Raw genomic sequence first — 23,107 nt, forward strand, 5'->3', positions numbered from 1 at the left:
TATAATTCAGATATTTACAGATCACCAATTTTGATTTCCCATCTAAGTTTTCTTTTTTTATAAAGCAAAATTTTAATTTCATACTGCATTTTTTATTGTATTGGTTATATTATGTCGTTGATAAGTATTGAGTTGCCTTACATATCCAATATTACTCCCTAATATAAATCTGCTCAAAACATTTCTCACTTAAAGCAATATTTTATAAAATATTAAATCAAAAGCCCGTATTTTCACTTCTTTTCCGTTAAGATCCTTTATCGTCTCCAATATCAGAATGAATAGCGTAAATCCACAGTGCGATTCTCTAAGAATTCCTTTCATGCTCCGTAAAATAACACAACGAATACTTCTAAGTCACTTCCGGCGGTGTTTGCAAAGAAAGATAATTATACTCCTTCAAATACGCAGAAGTATTTTTTTATTTTATTATACAACATGTGATATGTACGTGATAATATATGAGTTGACGCTCGCAATTTCATCCATTTAAATTATCGTGACGATTTCGTAAATAGTCTATCGGTTTTATTACTTTTTTGCGATCTAATGGGGTGCTCCATTTTCCTCGAAGACTCGTACTCGACAGGCGCGGATTCGAGTCCCGCATCGTCCATGAATTTTTGTACAAATTCAATTTGTATAATAATAGATTACTCTTTTTATCATGGGCTGTATGAGAATTCTGTTAAAAATTAGACCGACGTTCCGGAGATTAAAATACTATAAGATGGCAAGATACTCTAATCCATATTCAAATATTTTTATTGAAAACTAGCTGACCCAGCAAACGTTGTATTGCCATCATAGTTAACAACTGTAGTTAAGCTACCAATTATAGGTAGCTAAAATTAAGTTTGTTTTTAACCTCCTGAGAAAGTTAGAAAGATACAAAAATTATAATTAGTTGTAGTTATACACATCAAAGGAAAAACAAATTTGTTGTTTTTATTTAATTCCGAGCATTTTCATATTTAATTCAACCTTCCCTGGGCTTCCACAAATAATTCAAGACCAAAATTAGCCAAATCGGACCAGCCGTTCTCGAGTTTTAGCGAGACTAACGAACAGCAATTCATTTTTGTATATATATAGATATACAAATTTATTTAAAATCACTTAATGAACCTCAAAAAGTACCACCCCTTCAAAATAGTATGTCTAAATAAAACTATAAATAACATTTTAAATTATAGGTAGAGTCGATACAATTGCCGATTGAATGCTAAATTTAGCAAAACACCTGTAACTTCAAGGGCTGGTCACTCGTAAGGAACATTGATTGCATGTTACTTTTCATCACACAGCACATTTAATACACACAAGCGTATCTACTCATAAAATACTAATTATTATAATTTATGAGTTATGAGCTCTTGTTTTACTCACTGACACAATTTTATAATTCCTTCTTTCGCAAACAAAATCGATACGATATAAATATTGCGCCCGATATAAATAGGTATCAGTCTGAGTTGTTACTTTAACGCGATATATTGATACAAAGTTTATTGATAAATAGTCCAAAATGAGTTGGGCGAAGAAAAGTAAAACGTATCATTTTAATAACGATCGAGAGGATTTTTTTTCTATTGTATGGTAAAGGATAATCTCATTTCCCGTGCATCACTTGCAATACATAAGCGTGGGAACTTAAAGAGGCATAATAAACGGTTCATAAAAACTATGAATTAGATTTTCCGTCATAGAGTGAATTAAGAAATCGAAAAGTACGTGATTTGATAACTTGTTTAAAAAAAGAACAAACCATGTTCACAAGACCAGCCAAACAATCAAAAACTGCAACGATCGCGTCATTTAAAATATATCATATATTTCCGAAACACAAGAAACCATTAGATGATGGATTGGTTGTGAAGGAAGCAGTTATTGAAGCGGGTGGGACCTTATTTGGAGATTGAAAGAATAAAACAGAGATTATATCTGCTGTTAGAGAACCACAGTTATTTCGTCCGACTGTCACAAGGCGTGTTGAAGTCATGAGTCAGAACAGGGCTGATAAACCAAAACATGATATCATGAAATGTACATACTTTTTTCTACAGTTCAACGAATCCACCGATATGACAGACACTTAAACAGAAAATATCCGAATCTAAGGCAAGACGCCCTTTAACTGACGCCAATGTTTGGGTCTACTTACTTGTGAGAGTCTGCATTTTCTGAGATGAAGATAATTAAATGAACATATGGCAATCCACTAACTGACGAATATATGTCAGCACGGTTGCGATTAGCACTCGGCAATTACGTACCATCTTATAATAAGTATGCTGAGGCCATGCAGTGTCACACTTTAACATCTAAAGTCACTCTTTAGTTAAGTTTAGAGATAGACTAGAACTCTTGTTTTGTAATGACCGATAAACTTGCAATTTTCAATTATTTTGACTTTTTATTAACATTTTAGAGCAAACCTACACCTAGCCTAACTAAAAAAATGCATATTGTGCGCAAAACGAATATCTATATCAGGATGCACACTTACGTCTAGGTAAGACGACAATCCTTCATCACACATACGTGCAGCGTCTCAGTGTAGATTGATGTAGTCTATCAATTTTGAGGTGGATCGCAAGCAGTCCAAGATTGAGCACCCCTGACCTAGAGTACTCCATAAAAATGATACATCAGTACATACTTACAAGACACAAAAAAATCGGAGGATCTTGACTTCGTTATACAGGAATGAATGTATATTCTTATCATTATAATAAAGTAATTGTTAGAATTTAGTCAAGAAATGAGTGTAAAAGGTGTTAGTTCGTAATGATTTTTGTTATTATAACACTAGAAATAAGGGATTGCTTGTAACTAATTCTAGTAGGCTTCATAAGATACATAAATGTATACACTTTTATACAAAATTACCAGCTACAGTAAGTTCAGGCATTATCTAATATCTATAAATAAACTACCTGACCCGACAGACGTTATTCTGTAGATAATAAAAAAAATACAGTTTTATAGGAATTTGTCAATAATATTTCAAATCATCAAGAATTATTTCGTAAAACATGCTACATGTTGTAATAATGAAATTGTTTCACAGCGGAACTGTCAAACCGTGTTTCCATAAATTCTCTCATAGAAAATATGACCATACAACACAAATATGGAAAATAAAAATAATTATGGGTCCCAAATCGAAATAAAAACTATCCTATCTCTCAAGTTGGACTAAACTGCACTCCATGAAGTAATCCCTATTTAAATCCGTTCATTAGTTTAGGAGTCCATCGCGGACAAACAACGTGTCACGTAATTTATATATATTAAGATTTATATGTATTATTAAAAAATGGCTCTGTCGTAAATCCTACTACTCCACAGCTGAAAATCTAAGTGATCCGACAGCCTGGGACTAGATTATGATTATTTTATAGCAATAGCTATGACAGTAATATTGTATCCATCATATAAAAAAGCGCAAAAAAAGAATGCTGGGAGAGTTTCTTGCGCCGCTTCTTCTCTCTCAGAGCGCCATTTGTTTCCGAAGCGGTAGTAGTATCTAGTACAAGTAGTGACATTGGTCCTAAAATTTTATTGCTTATTGTTTTTAGTATTAGTTTTGTGGTTCTTCGGTAATGATGACATTAATGTAAAATATATTAAAACAATAGCAAAATACAATATGATATTTTACCAGCATTTTAGGTTATCACAGAATAAATGACACTAGAAAACAATAGCAAAAATATTTTTCTAATAACGTAGCGGGAATAACTTTATTTGTACAACTATAAAAGTATAGATCCGTTTCAAAGTTTACTACTGAGTTGACAGCGTAAAGTCGTAAAAGACTTCGCTTAGCTCAACTTCTTTTTATTAAAAACCTAGATTATACATTTAGTGAAGATAATTAGATGTGGTCATTATTTTACAGTCTAAACAAAGACAGAAAATTAATTAATGATCGTTACGATTTTACAAAAAAACCTAAGTTATTTTTTTAATTATTGATCCTTGCTTTAAGACAGTAAATAAATCAAAAATCGATATTTTATCTTCTTACAACTACGCAAAAAAGGTTTGATTAACACCTATGACATTATAAAAATCCGATTCGATGGTCAGATTTACATATATAAACGACTTCTACATGGACGAAAGCGTCTACCTTTATTATTGATGTATTTATTTTAGCTCCGATCAAAAATCTGAGTTAAAAACTCTAAAATCAGGGTTTCGTTCTTGGCAATTTCCTCTTCCAGAAACTAACGAATCGTCATTAAATTTCAGGAATGTTGAAAGAAATATTGCCCTCAATAAGAATGCTGGGAGAGTTTCTTGCGCCGCTTCTTCTCTCTCAGAGCGCCATTTATTTCGTATTTATTTAGTATTAGACATGACATCAAAAAGAATTCTTATTATATGAAGAATAAATTTTGCCAAAATAAATGACTTTTATGCCTTTATGACTTTTTATGTCTCTAAAGCCCAATACTCTATGGAGGTTTTGCGCACTTGCTATTTTCCTTTTAATTCATCAATCAATCTTAATCATATAAAAATCATCATCAATAGGGTGAAAGGAATTAAAAAGTAAAAAACATATGTGTGTTTGCAAGTCACACACGGTAGAAGTGGAAGTTCTGAAAAGTTCTAGATTAAAAATATTCAGTGAAAAGTATTCAAAAAATAAACAGTCGCTTCATGTAAACAGTATATTTATAATTACATTAAAAAAAAGAATAAGAATTATTGAACACTATTCCAATTTCATCATTTTCAAAACTTTTCAATGAGTATTTTTAATCAGCGGTAGGCGACGAGATATTGAGATGGATATAAAGTATCAATCGTATCAGGATAAATGTAAGGTTTACTATTTTTCATCAGCCAAAAAATATTTAATTATAAAATTATTTAATATTCAAATGTAAACAAATATGTTACATTTATTAGAAATTCTGTAACTATACATATAAAAACCTCATATACGTCGCTTGAGGCATATTTTATTACACCTCCATGTCGTGAGTACGTACTATTCACAGTTAACGAGTCGATGCAACCCATGCATTTTAAATGTTGACATAGAGATCTCACCACAAAACCAGCTAACCAATATATCCATTTGCTTTATATATTTAAAAGCTTGGTTATGAAATTCTTTACTAGAATGGAGACATTATGCCTCCATTTTCTTTTAAGTTATCTATAAAATAACTGTCATTCTCATTAGCATCATCGTATTAATATTACTACTGCACTCAAGAAGGACACATCAAAATAATGACGATTTCTAGTGTTTCGTGTTCGTGTTCTCTCTCTGATTTCAATGGTTTTAGTTCCATGTGGCACAACAATTTTCGAAAGATGCCGTTAAGTTGCTTGGCATTAGGGTTATCTTTATAACTACCACGCATACGTACAGCCCCAAAATGATTCCAAATTCGTTTCCTGCACCCTCGAGAACCTCGGATACGACGTCCATATTGTTGAAATCATAATATTGCGCGGCGGCCATCTTGGATTTCAAAAATGATCCCAAATTTGTTCTCCGCACCCTCGAAAACCTCGGATAGGATATCCATATTGTTGAAATCATAATTTGGCGCGGTGGCCAATGGTAGTTTTATAAATAATAACTGGCCATCGTTTCGCTTTTTCGTTTCAATTCACAACGATTTTAAAACAAGTTTTACTTCAAAAAATACTTTAATACTTTGTAGACGATAGTGTGGACGCTACTATGGAGACCACATATACATTTACCTGTTTGTCTCTCTATCGTCTCGCTTTTTCGTTTCGATTCTAAGGAAGTTTCACTTCAAAAAAATAAAAATACTTTCTTTGACTTAAGGAAATGCAATTACAAGCTCCCCTAATAATCGTAAGGGCCCTTTGTACTAGATGTGCACCCCTATTTCTAGGTGCCCCGCTCATCCATCAAGACTAAAGTCATCAAACAGAGTGGGAAATAAATTAAATGAAATTACATGCATAAGTGTGTGTGTGTGTACAGAAATGTACTTAAATGTAGACTGCTCATTCAAGGTATTATACGATGTACGTATTGGTAAACAGTTTTTTAGTTTTGTCATAGTTCAATGACAATAATAGAGTTTTAACTATAGCACGTTTTATTTCGGTTTTTAGAAGTCCGCAAATATCAAGTCTGCTGTTAATCTTATACCAAAGGTATTGGTAGTTAAACTGCATTTTCCTAATTAATTATTTTATCACTCGGTAAAGCTATACTTATATCTTCAATCAATTTTGAATGTTTGCTCTTAAATCGACAAGTGCCGTTCCAGGTACGGAGGAATATTGTCAATGCATATTGCAAAGCATATTTACGAATACTGTAAACAGTTTGAAAGCTATTGGACAGAGTCGAGTACTGTTTGTGAATGTGGCCGTTAGTTTACTTAATAATCGAATATCATGCCGGTTATCGATCAATAAACTCTAGAACACTCGTAATTAATAACAACTTCAATGAATTATCGATGCGTAGCGATCGTTTGTTGAGTACCTATTATAATGGTGCTTTATTAAAAAATAGGAACTAAAATAATGTCATATTTTGACAGCTAAGTTCATAACATACATAAATCTAAGATATATTGCTAGAAACTACTTAGATGAAACTAATATTAACCTAGAAATACAAAGTTCTGTCCGAGTTGAACAAAAATGCTATTTATAAATAATAAATATTAAATTACCTACTTAATATTAATATAGTTTAACAATGACACGAGTGACAATATTCGGCACTTTAAATGAACATTTTTCTTTATGCAAATAAGGGACGAGACCAGCCGGACGTTCAACTGATGGTAATTGATACACCCTGCCCATTACAATGCAGTGCAATTCTTGAAAGACACAAAAATTCTGAGCGGCACTACAATAATTGCATTCGTCACCTTGACATATAACATGTTAAGTCTCATTTGCCCAGTAAATTGACTAGCTACGGCACCCTTCACACCGAAACACAAAATTTGTGTTACCATAATCTAACCGGCATCCTTAGCAAAGGAGCCTCCCACTGGTAAGACATATTGTCTTTATTACAAATTAAATATCCTCTAGCGTTCCAAGTATTTTAAACAAAGAGGTTCAATATATTAAGGTTCGATATCAGACGCGGTCTGGTAGCGGACTATATTTTTGATGGTATCTCGCAATGTACATTGCACAAAATTATTATTATTACCATCCGGACCGTACCGAGTACGACACCGGTCCAATCGGTTCAACGCGCCCACTGGACCGTCCGATAGTCCGGCCGTATCATATGCATAGGCTATTACAGTTTTATTCCTAGAAGATATCATGAAGATAATAATAATAAAACACGTGAGTGTTAGTTGGTTGACGCGGTGTTGAATTTATTATGTCGTGTGCTCAGTCGGATGTTAGATACGACAGTTTGATGATACTTTTTATCTGTATGGTTTGATGTCGCTCGTAGTTATTTACATAAATAAGTGACTAACTAAACCTGAAGACATTGTTGTTTTAGTGGTAAAGGAGCACAAACGAGCGTACGTGTCACCTGGTTTTAAGGGATACTCACGGGAGGAGATTGGGTGGTGCTATTCTGGTGCGACACCACACGTGATGTTTATATGTGTTTATGTATGTTTAAGTAATTATATAGTTTTAAATATATCGTTGTCTTGCAACCGATAACACAGGCTATATATGCCTAATTTGGGGCAAGATAATTTGTGCACAAAGTGTGCCATTATTATTATATTATAACATTTTGATTACTTACACACTTATCGCATGATGCGTGGAAAAGAGCAATACTTGAATACAATTTGTAAATATAAATTTTGTTTCGATAAAATTATACCTATACCTGTAGGTACATGCATACACTTGTTGAGAAGCAAGATATTTTTATTGTTTACATTAATTACGTAAGTAAATAACATAAGTTCATCGATTAAACGTAAAGGTAAATGAACCATTCATCGTAATATTGTTTCATATTTAGTTGTATATTTTGCACAACACATAAAAATATTAATTGTATTTATATCGAAACATTATGATTACTCATAATACGATATCCCTTCGTTGGAGGTACGTGCGAGTGCTCTTCCTATTTAAAAAAAATAGCAAATTGCTTAGATTAGCAAGAGCGACATCTGAAGTGAATTTTCTAATATGCAAATATTGGGGTTGAGCAGTTTATCAACTGTAGATCCTGTAGATGAAGCCACAACATGAGAGTTGAACAAGACATATACAAGTTTTATCAACGATACGTCTCTCGAACGGTTCGCTCAGTAATTAATCCCAGAAGTGAGTGTTACCACTTCAAAAAAAAATATTTAATTGTTAAGTTGATGTGACTTTCAATGTAGGTACTGATGTTGGTGTGTGATAGACACCTCGTTAATTTTAGTCGTATAAGCAAATAATAAACAAGAAACAATAAACAAGTGAACAAGTTGTTTACGTAACAGCTAGTTATGTCAAACTCGACCTTAGTGCGTCAGACATAAGGCTGGTAGGAACCTAACCTAATTTTATGGCTTACGAGAATTCGACGTGAAGTTTATTGAAAAATAAAAAGCACAGCATTTAACTTAAATCTGTTATTTTAAAATTACAAACAGAAACTTAATTGTCTTATGTATAGAATACAATCGGATTAAATAAAATTCCATACTGATAGAAAAATTAAATAATCTACCAATGCGCTAGAACTATGTCGCTTTTTTAGGGATTTATAAAATAAAACAATATTATAGTAAATAAGGGATTATATATTCTTAGTCAACTGATACAGGATTCATCAACAAAATTCGGTTTATCTAATATAACAATGTCCTTATATCACCTCTGTGGTATATTAATATGCGACACAGTTCGTGACAATATAATTCACCTTTTAACCATACATAAAATATATATCATTCATAGTATATATATTCATAAGACGGTACACGGTTGATTACTTTGTATACGGAACTATTTAGGTTATATTTAAATCAAATAACTATTAATTTGAAAAACGTAATTAAAATTTACATTGGATATAAAATTTCACATCACTATACAGGCTGTAATAGTTAAGTGTGACCAGGCAATTATTCCGTAACTATTACAGATATCAAAAAACTTCACACTGATATCGAAAGTACGTTACCTAATCACTAAAACGACATCAAAAACTTTTTAAAAATCAAACGAGAAGTGTCCATAATTTTGATATCAGTACGTACTTTCGATATAAATTTAAAGTAGCCTGTATTGGCATACTTGGCGTCGACATATCGAGCGACGTTCAGTTCGGGTCACTTGGAAGAGAAGTCCACACTGGCCTCGAAAAAGCTTGGTGTAATCAGTAAGGCGAGACTACTCGGCGCAATTTCGGCCTCACATGGTGTACTGTTCTCACTCTTGGGCGGGTGCTCCCCAGTACCAGCTTCTTCCATTTGACCGCATACAACGAAGAGCGGCTCGATACATCGACGATCAAGTCATCTCCGATCGGCTTGATTCTTTGGCGTTGCGTAGAGATGTGGGTTCTCTCTGCATTTTCTACCGCATATATCACGGGGAGTGCTTAGAGGAGCTGTTCGGGTTGATTCTTCCGTTCGAATTCCAGCACCGAACATTACGTTGACGTCTAGCATTCCACAACCGCGCGTTTCGTAAGAAATTTCTTGCCCGCTTTGTGGAATCAATTACCGGCTGTACCGACAAGACTTTATGCTCTTTAGGATACTCCCACTTTAAAGGCCGGCAACGCATCTCTTGACACCTGTTGTTGCGGATGTCCATGGGCGGTTGCCTCACCTCTCCCCATCCCGTGAGCCTCTTGCCCGTTTGCCCCCTTTTATACATATATAAAAAAAAGTTTTTTAATATTTGTAATAGTTACGGAATAATCGCCTGGCCACACTTAACAATTACATCCTGTATAGATCGGAGAGACATCGATAAAAAATCATTTCGAACAATACGTACGACATATCGTTTAAGCTGTTATACATGGAAGAAGCCCGATAAAGGACCGTGTACACGTACTTTAAAAGTTTTCGTCAATAAATTATCTTACCAAAATAATAATATTACATGAATTTGTGCTAGGGTCACAATCAAATTGTGATACATTTATAAAATCTTTAAAATCTCATAAATCGTTAATCATGTGTTACATTTATTTAAATTTTCAATAACATCACTTTAATCAGAACAAAGCATGTTTAAATATTTGTAAAATTGTTAAAACCCATCTGTCTTGTATGTTTTAAACATGTGAGATAAATGTACATAAATTTATTAACATTGTAGAATTACACGAAACATCTGTATGCACTTTCATCAATTGTTAAAACTATTTGTTAAAATTGAAAAAGTATAAATTTTAATCTCAGTCTGGGCAATGCAAGTCGTATTGCGGCAACAACAATTCCTTTAAGATACAAAAAATATTTACCTTACATCAAAAAGCCAACTACAAATACTGTAACGATATCGAATATGTAGTGCAAGCATTATTTATAAGAATACTTTCATACAACAACTAAGCATAACATTGTTGTGTTATTAATAATTTTATTATCTAAGTTAACTTAATAGCAAATTAGAATATTCGATTAGGCTCGCTAGCGTTAAAAATCTATTCATGCAGGTGTCTTATTATGCGTGTCTATTTCTTATACGCAATATCCTAAGCTAATCTGTCCATACAACTAATACAAAAATGAATCATAGACGTTCTTGTCTATATTTACCAATAGTATTATTAAAATATTGCCTTTATGATAAATGAAAAAAAATATTAATAACTAACAATATTCTGTATCTACATGCAACATATTAGTTTAAGTAACTGAAATAAGTAATATTAAATACTTTTACAAAAATATAAGTAAAGCCATCATACAAATTCTATAACATAGAATTGTTCATACTTTGCTAAGAGCTACTCCGCGTGGGGAAAGCCATATGTCCTATTCACATAAGATGCACAACCAAAACAAGTAATTATAAGAACTACATTTGTTGAAATATTGACAACCATAAATTATTAATAATTGTCTTAACATATTAGTACCATTTATAACGGAATGGAAGAACATAAAAGAGCAATTAAGGTCATATTTCGAATGGAATTATGGGTTGGACCTCAAAGTTGATACTCAACAATAAGTTGTGAGGAAATGTGGCACGAATTGTATATTAAAATAAAACAGCCTACGGTGAATTGGTGATAAGGGACAACTTTAGAATAAATATATAAGTGAAGATGCTTAAATTAGAGTAATGGATAATATAAGTATCGAACATATTTCAGTATGTGTGGATTAGCAGTAGATATGAGGTCATCTGGTGAACATTTCTTCGAACTCACTTTGTCATAGATTTGTAAGAGATAAGAAATTCTGCAAAATAACAGGAGACGGTCGCCACTCACAGAGCCCTAACCCGTCGTAAAAGGTCAAAAAGTTGAAACTGATGCTGGGTGAATCAGAGACGAGAACAATGGTTATAAATGTGAGTGAGCTACGCCTCATAGCATTAGGCATTGCGTTGCTCTGTTAACAACTAGTTATATCAATTCCATTATAGTTTTGCATTCCATGTCATTTTATACTGCAATAATTTAAGATACCTATATTTGTGACATAGCTTTTCATTATATTCTAGTGTGCCCAAAAAGCACAATCCAAAAAATTCCAGATTTCACTGTTCAAAATGTTGTTTTGTGACATTATGACTAGCTTTGGAGGAGCATGTATATTACTTGCGACGAATTTCTAAAAACTCTAGCAATTCGGTCAAAACCTTGAGAAATTACTTTAATACTTACTTTTTCTTTAACCTCGACGTCTATAATTACGATGGAAGTCAACTGGAAGAGGTTTGCGTTAAGATACAATAAATGTGAGACATCCATAATTCATACGTTTACGTTGAAGATTGTGTCCATCCGATGTATTATTAATAATGAGTATGATGACAGAAAAGATTTGAGATGAAGAAGAAAATAAAGATTTTAATAAATATGACGAAACTATTCTTAAAATCACTCAGGTTTGACATAAACATTGAAATTCATAATATAATAATTGTATTGTAAATATAGTAATAAGATTTGTTTTTTATTTTGAATAAATATGATAAAATTATTTAATTAAAATTCTTAAATCGGTCCTGTAAACTGAAACACCAATCAGAGTAGATGACGGGCCGTTTGACGTTTTGCTTATTTATAATTTTTACGGCTCTTTCATTGGTTTCTGAGGAGTGACATCATAACCGGCCTATGACAACATTTACGCGCGCATAATTCAAAATTATTAAGTATATCATAATATACAAGAGAAATAGAACATCTGTCATCGTGATCACTCGCGTAGTGTCAAGTTTCACATATTAAATTTTATTCTTTGTGGTTATAATAATTGGTAATTAGCTGAGAGCAGTTAAATGGGTAAATCAATTTAGGTGTTCAATACTAAAACGTTAAACGGGTGGTATTGTCCAAAGCACAGCGGTTCGGTCGGCGCTCGTTGACAGGAAGGAGAAATCGTCGGGGTGCCATCGGGCTGATATCACCTTATCCGGGTGTCTCGCCACCGGAACACTTGGTAGGGGACACGTGAGATCACCTACAAATTGAATACTTGGTTATATGGTATACTAATTTCCTTTCACATTATATTTCTGATGTGAACTTTTATTGTTATGACCAATGACGTTCTCTTAGATCATTTATGCGTCTAGATAAGAATATAACAGCTGTGAATACGACGAAAAAAAATTTAGTTTAGAGTTAACCTCTATTTTGAGCAATGCACGCACACACAAAGTGTCATTCAAATGTAGAACGCGAATGTAGGACGTAGCTTGTTACGCACACTAAACTAATATTCCTGGCCGGTTTTTATCCGTTGTCTAACAGCAAGAGACTGTATCTAGACGTTTAAATTATCTAAGGACGTTCTATACACATATAAGGACATATCATTCGCAGTCTGATAGCGGAACGGCAAAAGTGAGCTTAAAAACAATGTAAGCACACTTATCTGCTTCGTCATGTCAGCTGTAAGCGTCCCAATAAAATCTGAACTGAATAAATGTTTTACATTCCTGCTTATTGACTACGAATATTTTTTACAACTGGAGTAAATGCGTCATTGGTTATAACTAATTAACTATCCATTTGACCACACTTGATAACAACGATTAATATACATTACTTCTATTCATATTTTCGATTCGAATCTCGGTAGGTGACGCTTGTGTGATAAATATGAATGTTTTTTTCGAGTGAATGATGGTTATACATTAATTATTTCACTATTTAAATTTACAATAGCCACTTTGTGGTCTAATGACCTAAACAGGGGTTACGTAAGGTGCGTCAATAATTAGTTGAAAATCTTTTGAATAATCAAAAGGTACGAGGTGAAAATGAATAATAACGACCAAAATTAGTGCTCACCTTGCAAATCAGTTAAAACGACTCGGCCGTCGTAGCCGGCGGTGAGCAAGTAGTAAGCACCGGGCGAGAAGCGCACACTTCTCACATCGCTGGAGTGTGGTGTGAAGCGCTGCAACGCTCTTGATCCTCGCACGTCGTGCAGGGCGCATGAGCCGTCGTCGTGGCCGCACACTAGAAGCCTACCGCTCGGGTCGACTGCCAACGACGCCACGGCAGAACCCTACGTGGAAAATATCAATTGGGTTCTTTAAGATGGATGAAACCAAATTCGTTTTTAAAAAATGTAAAAGGAGGACAATCAATCAAAATATTTTTTATGATAATAAGGGAGCGGGACGTGTAGCTGATGCTAAATGATATGCCCTATCCATTACAATGCAGTACCGTTTAGGTTTTTTGAAAAACCCAAATATTCTAAGCAGCACTACAATTACTCTTATCATCTTGAGACATAAGATGTTAAGTCTCATTTGCCCAGTAACTTCACTACCTACGGCGCCATTCAGACCAAACACAATAATGCTTATACATTACTGTTTCACGGCAGAAAAAGGCGCCGTTTCTGTACCCATATTCTAGCCGGTATCCTGTGCAAAGAAGTCTCGCAATTGGTAAAATAATCTAGCTTAATTATTTTCAGAAATAGCTAGAATAATCACTCGCAAATGTAGTTCTTCTTTTACTATCACCAATCAAAAGGACCAATATCATTTGGTCGAATGAACGAAGTTTGTAGTTTGTAGTCAAAATAATTACAATTACCGATAGCCACTACCAGTATTTGTCAATTGAAAACAATGAATAAAGCGATAGGACGATAGTGATAGCTTAGTATTTACCTTTCCGGGGTGACCAGCGGGCGGCGAGATAACATTGACACAGCCACCCGTGCGCAAATCCCAGAAGCGAACTGTCTTATCCTGACTGCCTGATACGAACATCGCGCCACCCCAGTTGTAAAGTGATAGCACGTGACCGGAGTGACCGCCCAGTGACTGAAAAGGGAGGTAATGAAAAGTTTGTCGCCCAAGTTGTTCATCTCTACTAGATATATTAGGTTATAAATATTAAACTGAAAAGGAAATAAAATCATGCCACAAGAACTAGCAGTATCAGAACATATTAAGCCTTAAATTTTGTGACGATTCATGTAAATTCAAAATTGTAAGCATCTGTTAGTTACCTGGAAAGGTTTTCCGGTTGCACAGTCGGTGACGTATATTTTGCAATCACCAGCTCCGCCACTCACCAAAAGGCTCGCTTTATTCGTTGTGTCTTCGATGAAGCAAACATCACGTACAGTGCCGTCATGCATACTCAGTTCAACCTGTGAAAATGTATAACTGATAGAATGTAACTATAGTACACGTTAGTGTAACGCATACAATTTGAAGTTTTAGTATCAAATAAAGCACATACAATGCTAAGCCATCGTCGCGGCTTATAGTTAAAGATATTAGTAAATAAAGTAGATGAAGCTTATAGTTAGGAGGGTACCTATGCGGCGCTTTAAGGCCGACGCAGACATGGCAAGGGAATAATTTTTTTACCAATGGACATTAAAACATAAATATGATATTGAAATACGACATAAATTGCGATATTGACCTTACCATTTATATATTGACCTACTGCGGGGTTATAATTTTAAAACTGAGGCACATCAACACTAGATCAAACGCAACTGAAGACACAATGTCTATCGGGCAGCACGAGCTGAAGAGGCATCTCAGCGGCTAGTGTGCGCTGAATGACGGCAAAATCCTTTGACATCCCGTCCCAGCCTACGTTGGTCATTATTCTGCTAAGTTTTGTTCGTGTTTCAATTTGAAGGGCGCTGTAGCTAGTGTGATTACTGGCCTAATGTGCCACTCAGAATTTTGGGTTACATCATGAATCTTGAGCGGCACGGGCAGGTTACATCATTTAATATCAGATCAAGGTTAACGTGTTCCTGGTTTGGCCACTATTTCTCAAAAAAAAAAACTAGTTGTTAGACCTTTTGACAGATATATTTATGTATGATCTTATACTATGATCGATCATATTAAATATATAAAAAAGTAAGAAAGTCTCCTAAACACATCCTAGTGAGCATTTTGACAATAAGTATTAAAAACACCAAAAAAATATGGTTTTAATAAATATACGATGCAAATATTGAAATTAATAAGATATCAAATCAAATAAAAGTGAGAATACGGATGTCGGCCGTGTTGATTGAAACATGAACGGCATCTCAATAATCATCACCGCGTTGCTTAGAGATTTGGTTGTTATATTATATTGTATTTTCATTCATTTCTGAAACATGACGTCATAACTAATTCAATGTATCTTCATAAAAATTGTTATTTTTGCGTTTAGATAATTGAATTAATGACACAAATTATTTTGCAAATAGTAGGCATAAAACAGCATCACCAGAATCCAAAATCCTATCCGAATCATACCTATTGAGTCACATTTTCACAGTGAATAACATGTAGACCGGATGATTGCGCAAGTGACTAAATTAGCAGTCTTCAAATTCTTATTTTACTAGTATATTTTTAGAACATCGAGAGTAAATTAAATATTTCGAATTGTATAGAAAATTTGTACATACATAATATAAACCATACCCCAAATAAAATGTTTAATAAAAATAAAAAAAATCATAATAAATAGATGACACTATAAGTCCCACGTTTACACAAAACTAAACACAGAACTGTTTTAAACTTGTGTTAAAAATTGTTTTGTATAAAGTTACTTAATTAACAATTAATACTTGCATAAAATTAATTACGATACAATTGTAAACTAAAATAGTTACATATGGTGTAGTCCATACAAACCTTGTACAATTCACATATAATGTTATAAAGACAGCAAACGCGTTACGGTATATATCTATATATTACTAGCTGACCCAGCAAACGTTGTATTGCCATATAAAGTAATAAAAATAATTTTGGGGTGTAAAAAGTAGATGCAACCGTTTCTCAGACCTACCAAATTTATCATACTACAATCATTATTGTAAGTATTGATAAGCTAAAACAAACTACATTTGCCATACCATCTACAACAACAGTCAACCCACAAATGATTTTGAAATTAAAATACACAATTGTGAAGACACTGCTAGTACCAAGATTAGCAAAGTGCATGACACGAAATACCTGGGTGTTATGGTCGACCAGCGGCTTTCCTGGTTTCCTCAAATTGAATATGTTAGCGCCAGGATTAGAAAATTTATCTGGATATTTAAGTCTCTTAGGTACATAGCTTCCAAGTATACACCAAAAAATAAGGGCCCTCAGAGATACTTACTGCATGACATATATATATAGCTCTAGTTCAGTCTGTAACTGTATATTGTATCGCAGTATGGGGTGGTGCTAATAAATCAAGATTACTGGAAGTGGAAAGAGCCCAAAGAGCACTTTTAAAGGTTATGCACTTTAAGCGACAACGTTTTTCTACAGAACGCTTGTATCAGCTTTGTACCTATTAACTGTCAGAAAGTTATATATTGTACAATGTGTTCTAAAATTGCATAAAACAATAACATACGATCCTAATATTGAACACAAACGAAGGAAATACAAAGTTGCCTTTGTTACACCATTTAGGACGGAGTTCTACAGCATGCAGTATAAATGTCGTGCGGCATTTCTTTATAATAAAATAAACAAACAGTTACGTACATATAATAGAAACGCCCATGAATGTAAAATTGCACTGATCGCCTGGATACTACCACTAAATTATGATGATACTGAGTTGCTCTTACGACACATGCGCTAAAACACACATACACACACACAACACACACACACACACACACACACACACACACACACACACACACACACACACACACACACACACACACACACACACACAAGCACATTTAAAATATTATTAAGTTCTCAAAACATGTTATTTTAAGGCTAAGAAAGAGCGGAGTCTCCTGGCACAAGCATTCTTTATATGCTTAAAAGGAGGTTCTTGCCACTATTTATTATGGAGAATTTGTTAAAACGAATGAAGAATTTTATTATTATTCATTATTATTGATCCATTGCCATCTTGCAACCCTATAGCGGATTTGTGGATGGAACAGAATAATATAAAAATCGCGATACTAAAATAGGTGTTGATCGTAGATGGTGAAAATTTTAAGTTTTATGTATTTTAAGCTATTGCATAGCTTCTATCGCGGGCCTTGAGCGTGGAGACCGAATCCAGAAATTCCGTTACGAAAATAACCTAACACCCCACTTACTAGATGTATATAGTAATTTCGTCACGGTCATTACAGTTACCATGGTACAGCGTTTATCACGTACGCTTTTTGTGCAGAAGGTCTCTCTGGGGTACGTCTTGATTTTTTTTAATTACTTTATTTTTTTCATCACGTTTTTTTTTATTTTTATTATTATTTATATTTCTCCGAATCCAAAATTGGACGAGGTGGAGCATTTTATTCATCGCACTTTACTGGAGTACACTGAAGAAGGGTCGAAAATACTTGGTACAAATGGTAGTAAATTACCACTTATTTTGGCTGGCGATTTCAACCCCACCTTCGATGATAAAAAATCAGAGCGGTTGACTACTTTTCTTTCGAAAATATTGAATTTGAAAATGAATATGATCCACAAGAATCCACAACAAAATTTGGGACCACCATTGACGAGGTATTTTCATGATATTTAGAAGATATCAAGTCTGAAACTTATGTTTCTTATTTCAGTTAGGTACCATAAACCTATAGTTTCAATGATAAATATTCCTGAATAACCTACAGGTATTGTAAGATAATAAAATTATTTTGAACAATATTAACTTCTCATTTATTTAATAAAAGAACAAAAATTGTTTGTTTATCGGTCACCACGCTCAAAAAGTACTGCAAAAAACAAAGGAAATAAATACTGCATAAATAAAATAAATAAATAATTATAATTGCATAAGTTGATAAAAAATGCTATGCAATAGCTTTACCGCGGCTATACACGTCTTTTTTTTATGCTGAATAAAATAAAAATAAAAAAATATTGTCAAAAAAAATATATACATAGGGGTCATCCTTATCATTTAGGGGTATGAAAAATATATGTTGATTGATTCTAAGTCCTACCCGATATGCAAATAAAATTTCATACAAATCGGTTTAGCCCTTTCGGAGGAGTTTGGTAAAAAACACAAGAATTTTATATATTAGATAATAATAGCTGCTCATTTATTTTTTTAAGAAGAATCCATGTGGGGCTAGTAGTTTTGCTGCTTTAAAGGTTTATGTTATTAATTTTTTGACGTCGTTCGAATATCAGAACGGGTTAACTATATTTGATCAATAAGCTACGTTATAACCGAGTATTGTAATTAATAAATAAATACTAGAATTGTCATAGCACTTCTTGCGAATTACCTTACTTGTTGGACTGGACTGGTGCTATTTTACACAACACTAACCAATATGTTTGCAGTAGGAGATAGATGGAGACTATGTAATTTAATTCAGTACTTCACCAATATTGAATTTCAAGCCATTTCATGTGTGATCTAAAATAAGCAGTTGTCCCAATTCGATATGAAATGAGATATACATCTAAATCAGAGGCAGGCAACGCTCTGAGATTTTTCTGCTTATCTTAGTTTAGAGTAACAAGTAATTTTGTAAATACATATATATTTTTTTTAATATCTCGGAAATTATCGGTCTTTTTCGAAATGATTTGGGGATTGGAAACATGGGGATTTAGTCAAGTATCGTCTACAAGAATACGCGTACTACCGAATTTACATGACAGATATCTCACCCCGTTGCCTTGTATGAAGTCTGTGTGTATATCTTTTACTATTTTTTAATGAAGGAATAGGGAACTCTCAGACACAAGGGTGTCTTAAGAGGCGAGTAAGGGGATTCACCAGTGGGAGGAACCTTTTCACATGATGCCGGCTAGATGATGGGTCCCACAACGGCGCCTTTTATTGCCGTGAAGCAGTTATTTGTATAAGCATTATTGCGTTTCGGTCTGAAGTTACTGAGCAAATGAGACTCAACATCTTAAGTGTCAAGTTGACGAGAGCAATTCTGGTGCCGCTCAGAATTTTTGGGTTATTCTAAAATCCTGAATGCAATCAGTAGGGCGTATAAATTACCATTAGCTGTCTTGCTCGTCTCTTCGCTTATTCTCATAAAAAAAAATGTAGCAACAAAAGCCACATTCGATTTGGGACTATATCGTGACTCACATAATATTATGTCGATATATATCTATTTCGAGCCAGGCACCGCAAGCCATAGCATTCACACGCCACTCTGCACTACTATTATAATTTATTAAATACCAATGTCGAATAATTGGAGACACCCACATACATATCGCACAAATGTTGTCTTTGATGTTTGTAACTAAATACCTTCCGCTCGCGACTTCGTGAACTTCGGAATTAAATAATTTACTCGCATAACTACCGCTTAGATAAACGTATCTTTTATATTTTTTTATATGGAAATGGAGGTCAAACGAGCGTGGTGGTGATTGGTGATGACACTGGTGTTAAGTGATCATCGCCGCCCACATTCTTTTGCAATACCAGAGGAATCACAGGATCGTTGCCGCCCGTTAAGTAAAGTGTACGCGCTTTTTTTTAAGTCGTATCGTCCCGAAAACACCGTACAAGAAAGCTCATTCCACAGCTTTGTAGTACGTGGAAGAAAGCTCCTTGAAAACCGCACTGTGGAGGACCGCCACACATTCAGATGGTGGGGATGATATCCTAACTTGTGGCTTATATTTGTAAAAATAAATACGTTTCGTATAAGCCACGTAATAATTCAATTAGGCCGTTTTCTAGTGCATAAGAAATGAACACAACTATAAAATAAGTACTTACAATATAATTCGTGCATTTATGAATTATGGAATGTTATAACTCGTAGTCAAACAGGTACTGGATGTACATGATAAATTTTCTCGAGGTTTTAACTTGCTAGAAAGGTAAATATGGAACGGATCTTTTTAATTCAACATCATCGTACTAGTAGCCAGCTTTCATCATCATCATCATCATCAGCCGGAAGACGTCCACTGCTGGACAAAGGCCTCCCCCAAAGATTTCCACGACGATCGGTCCTGCGCTGCCCTCATCCAACGTATTCCGGATATGTGATATCGAATCAGAAATGAGGAGATCCGTAGGAGAACCAAAGTTACCGAGATAGCAGCCAACTCTAAACCAACGTTATTAAGTATAGCATCACATGTGACCAAAGCATATTTAATTGCCATATATGTTATCGTTTACAGATCGCTCCACTTATAAACAACCAATGATCAACCAATAAACGGTCCATCCATCAAACGCTGACCCAGTTCATAAATAAGTAATTTGAAAAGCAAACGGATGACGTTAAATAACTCAATATTCTCTCTCTTATCTCAACGGTCTTCCTAATGATAAAGAGACTTGATAATAGAGGTTATCCGGGTGACAGTAATTATTTTATAGCAATGACAGGCTTATGTTAATTAATTAATGATTGTACTAGGTCTGATGTTTGACATTAAACTGGGAAAAATTATTTTACATAAAACATTATATAATATTATTGAATTGTACTATCCAGATAAATGATGAATTGTCAAGTGGGTGTAATGGCGAAATCTGAAGCTTTGGGGAGATAGCGAAAAGAACTCAAAGGAATTGTTCATTGAAATTGGAACAACAGGTCTGATTTTGAAATAAAGTAAAACTGCATTGTTAAATTTTTGAAAAATCTAAAAATTTCTAGTCATGTATGGCAAAAGGTAGTTATGGAACAAAATACAAAGAAATAATAAATACAATAGGTACATAGTGAGTGAAAAAGAAGAGAAGGCAGGACTTTATCTGGTATTCGTTTGCAGCCGTTTTTTGGGTGTGGACAAAACCTTGTTTTATATAATAGAAAGCAAACGATCAAGTCAAGTATCGTCCATCTAATGTAAAGTAAAAAAACCGCCCCCGTGAACAACCGCGATACCAGAAGCCAAGATATGCATTACCTTCATTTGGGGTGGGAATATGTTGATGACTTGACGGCCCTTTAGACGTATCGTTTCAGGAATACAGCGCCGGTAGATGATTCTGCAGAGCGGCTGTAAGAAGCTAGATGTTTCTAGAGAAAAGCGGGGGTGTGGAATGCCAAAATACAACGTGAAACGAATTTCGCATTTTGACGTAATGACATAACCTAGGTCCTAAAGAATCATTGAGAGCAAAATTTAAAGAAAAAACATCTTGACTGTTGCCTCTCAATATATTACATAGGCACATAAGAGAATTTGCTAGAAACTGTCATAGCCATAATGTTAAACATAAACTTATAATGCCTACTACTCGGCTAAGTCGAGTTAGTACTTTTGTGGGGCGTTGTATATGCGTTCACAATAATATCCCAGAAAATGTTCAAAACAAATGTAATATGAAATTCAAAAGTGTTGTTAAAAAACCTTTGCGTGGTAAAGGTTACTATATCATAAATGACTTTCTTAATGATACCATAGATTGCGAATGGAGCGAACGCCCACAGGCTATTAAATAATAAATTTTATTGTACGATATTACATTGTAACCATATTTCTATAAAAAAAAAACCCACTGAGTTTGTTGCGCCCGTTTTTCTTAGGTCTGAGACATACCGATTGGAATGGTTGGTATTGTCTGACTTTCAATAAGTAATATAATATTATATTTTGAATAATAATATTTGAATTTGGATGTCCGGAAAAGAAAATCGGCTTCTTATATTAAACTGAACAAATCCTCTGACCACTCCCTGTGATATATGCGATAGAAGATATTAATCTTATTAATCAGAGTCCTTTATAACATATTAATGGTAATTAATTAAATCTCTTGCGCTCTCATGCGAATATGTATTTAATACTATTGTGTGTACCTACTACATAACGAAACCAGAGAACAAGAGACTTGGCGTACTAAACAATAACGACAACAATATAATGTTTATTATATCAAGCCAATATTGAAACAAAAGCTCATAGCTACTATAACAGCAAATAATTAATTAGAAATAATACAAATTAATTAGAAATAATAGAAAGAATCGTTTGTCAGAATGAGACATATGAAAGGACGCGAGCAGCACACAGTCAGAAATGAAAACTATAGAGTCGCTCTTTTATTTAAAGGCCCAGTGAACATTTGAACAATGATTGGCAATAATGTATTTTGTGTACAGAAATTCATTGCTGGCATTGAATGTGAATGGCTTACAAGAACGTGAAAAATAACAAACTAGTGCAATTTACACGATATCACAGACGTTACCTAGTGATGATTGATACTTATTAATACCGCAAATCTGTAAAAGCTTATCTTTTTCAGCTTTCCCGTACACGAGATGATGAAAGAGAATTGTCTAGTTACCACCAAGAGGGATGTGAAGAATTTTACAATTCAAATGACACTCGATTTGCTCGAATCATTTCCTCGAGGAAACACACACACACTCTTTTTTATATTTGAGTGTATGTTTCTCTTATAATAGATTACCTTCACTTATTAGATCTAAATCCATTTGTTAAGGAGAAATAAATATACACTCAAACCAATAAATAAACATAAAAACTTTCGACCTTA

At 34.0% G+C, this 23,107-nt stretch overlaps 1 protein-coding gene across 3 annotated transcripts in view; it reads right to left on the minus strand.

Annotated features, from left to right (window-relative positions):
* Positions 1 to 8,744: 8,744 nt before the first annotated feature.
* Positions 8,745 to 23,107, minus strand: part of LOC126978733 (WD repeat-containing protein 47) — an 81,615-nt gene continuing 67,252 nt past the window's right edge. For all 3 annotated transcript variants that reach the window (XM_050827769.1, XM_050827770.1, XM_050827772.1), the window contains 4 exons: positions 14,643 to 14,786; positions 14,299 to 14,454; positions 13,460 to 13,679; positions 8,745 to 12,623 (listed from right to left, as the gene is read on the minus strand). In XM_050827769.1, coding sequence (XP_050683726.1) covers positions 12,478 to 12,623; positions 13,460 to 13,679; positions 14,299 to 14,454; positions 14,643 to 14,786 — 666 coding nt within the window. In that variant the 3' untranslated portion in view covers positions 8,745 to 12,477. The remainder of the gene's footprint in view (positions 12,624 to 13,459; positions 13,680 to 14,298; positions 14,455 to 14,642; positions 14,787 to 23,107) is intronic.

This window comes from Leptidea sinapis, chromosome Z (assembly GCF_905404315.1).
Source record: "Leptidea sinapis chromosome Z, ilLepSina1.1, whole genome shotgun sequence".
Classification (NCBI taxonomy): Eukaryota; Metazoa; Arthropoda; class Insecta; order Lepidoptera; family Pieridae; genus Leptidea; species Leptidea sinapis.